Raw genomic sequence first — 10,770 nt, 5'->3', positions numbered from 1 at the left:
GGGATCCCCTGTCCCACCCTCCCATCTACCCTTAAAGGAGCAATGCCAGTACTCGGCCCCCTCAAAAAACACAGCGACCAGAGATTGCAAAATGTATATTAAACTTCATATGCAGAGTGGGAAAGCCATCCTCACAGAGGCAAGAGTTCCAACCCAGGGACAACAGCAAGGAGCACCCCAGTCTCATTTCACCCAAGTATCTAAGACAGCAGTGGCTGGCTGCTGCCTCTGGACTGAGATTTTCTCCTCTTTGCTGGTGGGGGTCGGCTGGCACTAAGGGGGGACATGGTAGGAGTCTGGGGTCCCTCGGAGGTGCCATTCTGTTTCTGGAAGGCAGCTTTCTTGGAAGGCTTCTGTGGCACCTGCTGCTTTACCTTCTCAGCCCCTTGGGGCTGAACACAGTTCTCAGGCTTCCAAGTGGCCAGAGGCTTGGAGAGGGACAGCCCTGAGGGCATCTCTGTATCCATGCCCTTGAGAGGAGCATTCTGCCTCCGGAAGGCAACTTTCTTGGAAGACTGCAGTTTAGGTGACAGTTGCTTTAGTTTCCCAGTCACCTTGGGTTTCCTGATCACTACGGCCTTTTCAGCTGGCTGCCTGTTACCCTGGAGCTTGGAGGAGGCTTGGACCTTTGGGACAGAAGGTCCAGTGGACGATTCAGAGTCTGCCCCTTTGGGGATACCATTCTGCTTCTGGAAGGAGGTCTTCTTGGGACGTTGCCGTTTCTGCAAGTGCCACTCTGCTTTCACAGCCCCTTTGGCCTTCTTGGCAGGCTTGCTGCTGCTCTCAGGCTTGGGGGTCACCTGGCCTTTAAGGTCAGGCACATCTGGGTTTGTAGGGGTGGATGTTGCAGAATTTCCTGGGGCTAAAATTAAACAGATTATGTGAGAAAAAGGACCTCATCACTGGGTCTTGATCATTAGTGGCATTAAAACAAGGCAACTGCCTGGGTACTATTTCTTGGCCAAGTGTTCCACATAACTGAAAGAGTGCCTTAGAGTAGACTACCTGGTTTCACATTACTTAGTATCACCTGGCTTCACTCAAGTCCTATTTGAACCCTGCATTAAAGAGAAGGGTTCACGGGAGCACTATCTCAATTCGTTGAGGTTCTGCTTCCCGGCATATGTCGACAGTTTGGCTCAAATAAACTCACAAAAATTCTTTAAAAAAAAAAAAAAAAAAGAGAAGGGTTCACTACCCATCCTTGGGCCAAAAAGTTTTAGAGGAAGCTGTGCCCCCCTGAGGACAGAGGATAGCAAGACATTCTAACACAACAACTAGAAACAAGCTATCCTATATAATAAAAAGGTAATATGCCAGTTGACCCTAACGGCAGAATGACTGGAAACGACTGGTCGCTATGACGTGCACTGACCACCAGGGGGCAGACACTCAATGCAGGAGCTGCCCCCTGGTGGTCAGTGCACTCCCACACAGAGAGCTCCATTCAGCCACAAGCTGAGCTGACACTTGCAAGGGCTAAGGATGTCCGACTGCAGCTTAGGCCCACTCCCCTGGGGAGCGGGCCTAAGCCTGCAGGTGGATATCCCCCAAGGGGTCCCGGACTGCGAGAGAGTGCAGGCCGGGCTGAGGGACCCCCATGAGGGCACGAATTTTTGTGTACTGCACCTCTAGTTAAAACATAAATGAGTACGGACATTTAAATACATACTTTTAAAGTTACAACAAACTTCAACTATTTCTTAAGGTTTTTGTTAACATTCAGATGTGACTTTTATAAGGGTTGCTACTGATAAAGAAAAAACCCAACTCAATAAACCATGCAGTTTGTATCCAGAGACGCTCACTTCTCCCTCTTCCAACTAAACCCAGGTTATATCCCAGCATGCAGAGCCCAGCAAACCCCACACTTCCCCTTGAGATCCAGGACAGATGCCTCAAGATGGCTGAGAAAACAATCTGTAATTAGTGTGATGGGCTCAGAGAATGGACAGTTCTGAGGAGTTTTATTGCCAACCCAGTGCTGACAATGCTGGACCAGCAGAAGTCCATTACCAGTAAGGTGACCCTGGGCCAAGAAGGAAGAGAAACCACAATCCGCATTGGGAACATACTTAGTGATGAGCAAGTGCAACCACTTGGTAGATAAAGGAAGAGGCTGGCATCCACAGGAGCACTCTAATATGCTCCAATGGGGTCCCGGCTCGGACCAAGCCTGGCTGGATGAAAGGGGTCTCTTATCCAAGCAGGCTAAGGCTGTGGTACGGATGGCAGAAGTCGTCCCTTCCCCACACTCACACTATAATGATTCTGGAAAGGCAGAAAGAGCAAAGGCAGTGATGATGGGTAGAGAGATCACTTACCTGTTTGGGACTGGGGAATAGAATTGGAGAATTTCTTGAACTTGGCAATAAAGAAACCATCCATATTGTGGGTGTGGGGGTAGAAGCGGCGAGTGGAACGCAGAGTGGGGTGGAAGCGCCTTTCTCGAAAGCGGGTAAAGCCCTCCTGGCCAAAGTCTAGACCTGTGGGCACCAGCCGCACATTCCTCTTCTTCAGGGCATAGTCTACTACCCACTCGTTCTCTTCCACCTGGATATGTGGGGGAGACAAAGATGGAAGGAAGAGCAGAGCTGAGCTGAAGGGAGCTAAGGGGCAAAGTCTTCCAGCCCTGCCCGCCTGGTCTGCCATGCAGAAGCCTCACCATGATGGAACAGGTGCAGTAGACGAGGTAGCCTCCTGTCTTGGAAGTGGCATTGACAGAGTCAATAGCACTCAGGAGCAACTCCTTCTGAAGGTGAGCACAGCGCAGGACGTCCTTCTCATCCTGCCCCAGGGCGGAGACCCAAGAGTGTCAGAATTTCAAAAGGCAGCCTCAGGAAGAGAGGTGAGCTGCTGGGTGCCCCGGGTGCCCCTCCACCTCCCACTCCTGCTCTACAAGGCCCAGCCGAGACCTCTCAGCTATTCCCACCCCCACCCCAGCTCCTCACCTTGTTAGTCTTCACAGCTGGGTCCTTGGAGATGACCCCAGTGCCACTGCAGGGAGCGTCCAGCAGTACTCGGTCAAAGCCCCCCACCACCTGGAGAAAAAGTGTAGGTTAATCACCGCTTTTAGTCACCTATACTGCACCATTTACTTCCTAGAGGCAAGTCTAAATATTCTGATGCCAGGAAGGGGGCAGGTGAACTGGAAGACACCCCAGGAGAGATGCACAGAGGGAGTCCCACCTTGGGGAACTGACGCCCATCATAGTGGCTGATAATGGTGTTGGTGACTCCCAACCGGTGCAGGTTACCCACAACACTCTTGAGCCGCTCAGCATTGGCATCATTGGCAAGGATCACACCTGTGTTCTTCATCAGCTGGGCTGGGGGGAGGGAGGGTAAGAGCTCAGCAGCCAGCTCCTCTGCCCCCACACTTGCTAGTACCTCCAGCCCAGGAATCCACAGGTGAAGTCTCAGCACCTCAAGGGAAACTTCACCCCAATCAGCCCTGCTCCCCACTGCCTACTGCATGGGTCTCCCCAGTCTGCACTGACCCCTGGTGATGAGCACACTCATCAACATGGGTTTTTCCATCGTTACTGAACATCTCTCTGGTCCCACAGACTAAGTTACTTCTTTTAAGCGTTAACAGCTTAATAAGAAATGGTTATGACTAATTACTATACCAAGTATCTCTATATGTATATCTCAACCCTTATCACCCAAGCATAATATAAAAGCCAACCCAAGCACAATTACCACCCCATTTTACTGGTGACAAAAGAAAGTCAAAGGCTTGCCCGAGGTGCTCAGTGTCATCCACAGGGCTGGAACTCAGGCTGGATCCAGAGTCTGTACTCCTCACCACCCTGCTCTCTGTGCAGTTTCCTGAGAACTAGTGAGTCTCCAACCCCATCTACTTTCAAAAGCAGAGAACCAGACAAATCCTACTCCTGCCTGCATTTCTCATACCTATGTAGCTGGTCTTTCCTCCAGGGGCACAACACATGTCCAGGATCCGCTCATGTTCCTGGGGTGCCAAGGCCATGACAGGTAACATGCTGGAGGCTCCCTGTAGCATATAGTGCCCAGCCAGGTACTCGGGAGTAGCACCTGCAGAGGAGGACCTGTTTGTGACATGCTGGGAGAAGGGCAGAGGCAGAAGGGCTACTGATCAGGGAACACTCACCAATGGGCACTGAGGAATCATATACTACCAGTCCGGTCTTTGACCACTTGCCCAGGGGATCCAGGTTAACCCCACGATTGATTAGCGCCTGAAGGTAAAAATGAAAATTTTTAATATATATAATTTTTATTGATTTTTTTTTTTTTTTTTTTTTTTTTACAGAGAGGAAGGGAGAGGGATAGAGAGTTAGAAACATCAATGAGAGAGAAACATCAATCAGCTGCCTCCTGCACACCTCCTACTGGGGATGTGCCTGCAACCAGGGTACATGCCCTTGACTGGAATCGAACCCGGGACCCTTCAGTCTGCAGGCCGACGCTCTATCTACTGAGCAAACCGGTTAGGGCAAGCATGAAAATTTTTAAAGCCTTATAGGTTACCATGTCCAGAAAACAGATGGAGATATGAAAACCTGGTCCTATCAGGAAGTCGGTGACAACTCCTAGACCTCTTAGAAAATAACCCCCACAGACTCACTGAAAGCACTTTCTCCTCTCACATCCCACCCCACCCCATCCCCTGGTGTCCTTTTCCTTAGCCTGAGGCTCTAATTCAAGGTCTGAACTTCATCCCACTGAAGCAGACTGGCAGCTCCTGCTATTTCCTGGAAGGGGATTCCAATTTTCCAAGAGGCTTAGCCCTTTAACATACCAGAATTTAACCCTATTGGTTAGCGCACATTAAAGATAATTATCAGGTTATCTTTGTACCAGGGAATATAACACACACAGGTGAACTGAACTTTAGAACAAGGGTCTTTAACCGGGGGTCCTTGAGCCCTTGGAAACAATGAGCCTAAAACATGGTTTGTGCCCATGTGCTCTCTTTCTGGGGAATCAGTTTCACCAGCTTCTCAATGATCTAAAAGGCAGACAAGTCCCTCCCATTTCTGAGGTAGCACTTTCATCCTTATTTAGGTGTCTCACCTGTCACAGGGAGCAGAGGCTAAAGGGCGAGTTTTCCACTTCACAGAGGTCCTAGGCCCCCAGCCAGTCAGACAGACCAGCATGACACCAGACCTATATAGGTTTGCCTCCTGGAATCATGTTTATACCAACAACCGATACTAGTCAGGGTGGGACAGGGAGTCTCTGTGGTTAACAGAAGTCAGTACCTCCCAGAGACAAGCAAACCTCAAAACCCACCCCTCACCTGAGCAAGGTCTTGGCGCCGGGTTTTCAAGGTGTTGGTCCTGAGGGTGATGGGCCGAGGCACCTCATTAGCTTCTAAGAACTCCACCAGCTGGTAAAGTAAGATGGCAAGACCAAGTCAGGCTGGCCAAGCTCAGCCAGAATTGAACAAGGGAGCTGACCGCCTTCCTTACTCAGGGTAAGAAGAGAGGTGATAGCAGAAGGAGCACTAGATTGGCAATTCGGTACCTCAGACAGAGGGAAGAGGTCCATGAGCTTGCCAAGCAGAAAGTCTCCATAGGAGTAGTAAGTGGCCAGATCCCGCTGAAGCCGGTGCAGATACTCAGCTCGAGACCGGCCTTCCTCCCGCTGAGTCCCAAAGTCACGCAGCACTCCCACTATGTCTTGGATGCGCTTGTGAATTCGCTGCAAGTCTGGAGCCTGGGCACGTGGGCTTGTTAAGAAACTGTTCCATAATGGCCCAGGGCCTGGAAATCCCCTCCAGCAAGCACCTTCCCCCACCCCTCACCCTTCACTGGAAGGATATCCTGCTCCATCTCCCCAGCAGGGGGCAGCACAAAAGGCTCCTCTTCATCCAGGTTGATCTGCAGGCCCCCATCTGTCTCGTATTCCTTTTGGGGGCCTGACTCAGGGGACACTTCCTCCTCTTCGTCAGTTTCCTCCTCACTCCACGGGCCCCTAGAAACAGGCCCAGGAACAAAGTGATTCACAGATCAAAACAGACGCCTCTTCCTTCCTCACCTTTTCCTTCATCCCAGCCGCTATTCTCCATCCTAAAGTTTCCAAAACTCACCCAGCAACAGCTTCCTGGGCCTTCTGCTTCCGAGCAGCCCTTTCAATGGGCAGCAACTGAAAAAGAGGAGAGGCTGGTGATGCAGAGCTTGCCCTCCCACCAACCCACTAGCACTTTGTATCTCTGTATTTTATTTTTTCCTAAATACAAATGTAACACTTGCTCTCAGAAGGAAACATAGACCCTAAAGACATGAATTTAACATTGGCACAAAGGGGTCCTTATACTGTCCTATCTACTTTTGCATTTCCCTTTCCATTAAGAAGTTTAAGACATGAATACAGGCCATATGTGTACAGGGAGGACAAAAACTGCCCTTAGGCATCTTTTCTGCCATATTTTCTTCCAGACTTCTTTTTTTTTTTTTTTTAAGAGAAGTTTTATAAGAGTTTATTTGAGCCAAAATTGACAACAATTGCTGAGAAGCAAGATTTCAAATGCTCCCTATTCTACTTTTCCTACAGTTAAAATCATGATACGTTTCCATATGTTTCCTGCTTTTCCTCATTCACAGAGAAAAGGCACATTCGGACACGATGGCCAAGTGTTACTTAGCAGATGTCTATTGGGTAGTTTGAAATTTTCAGAGCTTTTCACATTAGAGTGCATGTGGTGCCTCAAAACCTCGTATTAGGAGCTCTATAGAGAGATGTGGCTTGTGGGTGAGGGGTGCAAATTAGAACTTGCTTTTTCTTTTTCAATTGATTTTCGGGGGCTTTTTAAAAATTCTATATAACTCTATATTACTTAAAATTCTCTAATAACACACCTATATACTAATTGTAGAATACATAAATAACTTCTTACACCTCTGTAAATAATCTGTCCACATCTGGATCATTTCCTAAATGAAATTACTAGGTAAAGAACGTTTCTAGCCCTGGCTGACATAGCTCAGTTGGTTGGGTATTGTCCCGTGCACGGAGAGGTTGCCAGTTCGATTCCTAGTCAGAGCATGTGCCCGGGGTTGTGAGTTCGATCCCAGGTATAGGGGTGCAAGAAGCAGCAAACTGATTTTTCGCTCTCACATCTCTCTCTCTCTCTTAAAACCAATAAAAAATATTTTTAAAAAGAAGAAAGAAAAAGTTTCTAAGGTTCTCAGCAAATGCTTTATAAAAAATGTGCCAGTCTATCCCTAGCCGGTTGGCTCAGTGGATAGAGCATCGGCCTGTGGACTGAAGGGTTCGTTTCCAGTCAAGGACAAATGCCTGGGTTGCAGGCTCAATCTCCAATAGGGTGTGCAAGAGGCAAACGATCAATGATTCTCATCATTGATGTTTCTAGCTCTCTCTCCCTCTCTGAAATCAATAAAATCAATATATTAAAATGAATTTATATTTTAAAAAAGTGTGCATTTTTATTTCCATCAGTGGGGTACCAAGTGTCCACCCTACCACATCCTCATCAGCACTGAGCATTCTCACGCTCTAGCAAACAGCTCACTTAAACATGCATGTGCCCTGGAATGATGTAAGGTGATAGGAAAACAGTGTTAAAACACTAAAATCCCTTTTTTCTACTCAGGGTTATCCCTGTCTCAAGGATCTGGAAAGACTACAATGCAAGGATCGCTTCCTGAACAACCAGAGAAATAAACTCACCTCCTCTTCATCTTTGTCCTCTGAGTTGGAGTCTATTCCATAGTCATCTATCATATCAGCATCACTGTCCTCAGAGCCCCAGAGGTCCCCCTGGTTTACCACACCATCCTCTTCAGAGTCTTCCTCCTCCTCCTCCTCGTCACTGCTATGGGCCGGTGCTGGGCGCTTCTTGCCTCGAGCAGTGTTAAGTAAGGACTGGGCTCCCTTCTTACCAGGTGTCTGCAGAGCTCCTACAGAGATCCCTAAGGGTTGGAAGAAACCTAAACTAATGGCAGCCACACTCTGTACTTCCCACCCCCAGGAATATCCTTTCACTCCAGAAATGATCAGCAGGCCCTTCCCTTCCCAGGCCCACAGGACTCTTCAAGTAGCACCCGGCTCCTATTTTCACTCACCTTTTGGAAGCTTTCCAGGTAATGGTTTGACCCCAGGACGCTTATTCATCTCAGAGGTTTCAGCAGACCCCAACCTCCTCTTGGCTGCCCTGAAAATATATGAAAACATATAGGGACTGAGGAAATGGGATACACCTCCAGGTTCGACATTTCCCATCACAAGGAAGTGCGACAGTCCCCACACAACCCTTTCATCAGCATGATCACATGGGGTCACGTGGCTGAAGATGAACAGCATCAACTTAATCTACATAAGTCTGGACATCCACACTCACCTCTTTCGAGCACGACTGGACAGCCTTTTGGAATTTTCATCACCAGCTGTAAAAGAGAGAGAGAGAAAGAATAGGAAGTTACAGGGAAAATAAAAAACAGCAAGGACAGAGGGAAGAAGCGAGGAAAGAAAGTTAATGAAAGGGGGTCAATTCTAATTCACTCCACGGTGCTTTACCAGGAGCTGGGTAAGAAATATAAAGGAGATGATCTCCATCTCATTGTTCAACAACCAAATCCAAACTGAGCCTCCCTCAGACTTCTGATTTCAATAAGGAGCACCATCACCGTTCTGATAACAAAGATTTAAAAGCTAGAGCTTCTTCTGCTCTTTCCCTCATTCTCAATTTAACTGGTTATCAACCACTGCGGATTTTACCTTTACAACTGCTGTTTTTCATACATTCTCCAAGAAATAAAGGGTTTAAATCTCAACCCTTCATTTAGTAACTGTTTGCAAGTAATTAACCTCTCAGCATCCACTTCCTTAACAGTGCCTTTCTCAGGGGCACCAAGAGAACGAAGCATAACAATGTGTCCAAAGGGCTCAGTATAATGCTCAGCCAATACACTGCATCTTGTCTCCAATGTGCAATCCAACTACCTGTCTCCTCTGCCAGTCTTCCCCGCAGCAGACTGCTCCCATGTGGGAACCAGATTTCTGTGTTCCCACCTCCGTCCCCTCCACAACGCAGTTCACAGGCACAGGCCTGTCCCCTTCCCAACTTGCACTTGCTAGAACGTCACCCAGCCCGGCCAGTGGCTCAGTGGTTGAGTGTTGACCCATAAGCCAGGAGGAGGCAGCTAATCAATGATTCTCTCTCATCAGTGATGCTTCTCTCTCCCTCTCCCTTCCCTCTGAAATCAATATATTTTTTAAAAAAATAAATAAAATAGCTTCCATTCTTCAAAGCCCAGGTTCTGAAAATCTAAGTTCTCTCACCGCGTGAGGACACCTCCTTCAGGGTTAAACCTCTCTCTGTTATGGGTACTCGTGTCCCCGTCGCTTCTTCCCTAAGCTCTAGCGCTGATGGCGTGTTTCATTCATACTTATTCCTAGTAACTCACACAGAAGAGATTCGGCTTCAACAGGAAGGGGAGGGAATGAAGGTTCTCAATGCACATGGAAAAGCGGCGCACAAGCTGGAGAATCGGAGGCAAGCTTGAGCCTCACCTGCAGGCAAGAACCTGGCGAGCTCGGTCTCGGCGCCCTTCTGTTTTCGGGCCTTTCGGCCGGGCCCGCGCTTCTCCTTCTTGGTCGGGTCCAACTTGCGCCCCATGATACTGGGGAAAAGGAAAATGGGAGTGAGTCGCCGTGTCGGAAAGGGAAAGGCAGCCCGCAGACTTGGCCTATCTGAGTGGAAAGGGGCATCATCTCCACCAGAACCTCGACTCAGCACCCCGACAGCCCCTCGAGGCCTGACCAAACTCCTCCCACGACGAGACCCGGTCTCCACGCCATCTGTACCGCGGCCCGTCCTCATGCCCCAGCCCAGGTCAGTGCTCCCTTCCCCGACTTCCTCCGGAGTCCTCCGAAGCCTCGGCTCACCTGAAAGCGGGTCCGGGCCCGAGACGCGCCCTCGGCACCAGGGGCAGCAATCCACGTGCAGTCTGAGGCTGCCGCTCTGACGCCTCTCCCAGGAAACGTTCTACGCCGACGCGGGGCGCGCTCGCCAGGTGGCCCCGCCTCTTCCGGTCTTCCGCGGAACCCGGAACGCACGGGCGCTCTGGGAACGCGCGCCTGGCGGTCCGCGCTGCGGCCGGGGGAAATTCAGGAGCGGACCGCCCTACTCAGACTCCGAGAGAAGGCAATGGCGGAGCCGTCCTCAGCTCCCCCGCCCTTCCCTCCTGGCCTGAGCGTGTGGCCTCACTGCAGGTTTCAGTTGGGAAAATGGTACCTGAAGGCCTCCGCCTCACCCCAAACCAAGGCGAAATAGCGGGGCCCTCCTCCTGGCACCTCCACTCTTCCTCGTCGAAGATCATGGCATCCCTGGCCCCTGCCTGCTCCCAACCCTGTGATTATGAACCCTCTTCCTGATCCCAGACGCCTGTTCAGCCCATCGGGTAGTTTCATGCTTAGGTTCACATCTGAGGACCGGGTGGACATCTTGCACTTTGACTTCCCTAAGTGAGCAAGGAAAAGCTGTATCAGCCTTCCTTCTCATAAATACTAAGCTAGTGCTGGCAGCTGTTAAACACTGTCCCAAGCACATTCCTGGGCTTATCATCCCGACTTTCTGAAGATCACTTCATACATGGGAAACCTCAGCCCATGAAATGGCAGGTGAGCCCAGGTGGTTGGGAGCCTCCCACCTTCCAGGGGAGAAGGAGCCGTCGCCCTTGGTCTGCAGCACAAGGGCACATGCACGCGGGCAGGAGCGCGTTTGCCAACTACCAGAACCTTCCGTTTCCTTTACACATT

General features: G+C 49.8%; 1 protein-coding gene across 4 annotated transcripts; it reads right to left on the bottom strand.

Moving 5' to 3' along the window:
- Positions 1–80: 80 nt before the first annotated feature.
- Positions 81–10,687, bottom strand: NOP2 (NOP2 nucleolar protein). Of its 4 annotated transcripts, none has more exons than XM_036297109.1 (16): positions 9,898–10,687; positions 9,523–9,632; positions 8,351–8,396; positions 8,076–8,164; positions 7,681–7,910; positions 6,080–6,135; positions 5,813–5,964; positions 5,515–5,714; positions 5,288–5,377; positions 4,136–4,223; positions 3,919–4,059; positions 3,190–3,329; positions 2,952–3,041; positions 2,666–2,788; positions 2,325–2,553; positions 81–862 (listed from the first exon to the last, which is right to left on the bottom strand). In XM_036297109.1, the coding sequence occupies exons 2-16, from the start codon at positions 9,626–9,628 to the stop codon at positions 201–203; spliced, it is 2,442 nt and encodes an 813-aa protein (XP_036153002.1). In that variant the 5' UTR covers positions 9,629–9,632; positions 9,898–10,687; the 3' UTR covers positions 81–200. The 4 variants fall into 4 exon arrangements, with proteins under 4 accessions (XP_036153002.1, XP_036153001.1, XP_036153003.1 ...); XM_036297107.1 differs by having other exon boundaries at positions 201–862; positions 7,681–7,922; XM_036297108.1 differs by lacking the exon at positions 9,898–10,687 and having other exon boundaries at positions 7,681–7,922; positions 9,523–9,628.
- Between the last annotated feature and the right edge of the window lie 83 nt (positions 10,688–10,770).

This window comes from Myotis myotis, unplaced genomic scaffold (genome assembly GCF_014108235.1).
Source record: "Myotis myotis isolate mMyoMyo1 unplaced genomic scaffold, mMyoMyo1.p scaffold_m19_p_3, whole genome shotgun sequence".
Taxonomy (NCBI): Eukaryota; Metazoa; Chordata; class Mammalia; order Chiroptera; family Vespertilionidae; genus Myotis; species Myotis myotis.
The sequence above is the reverse complement of the archived record's forward strand: the minus strand, read 5'-3'. Positions and strand labels throughout refer to the sequence as shown.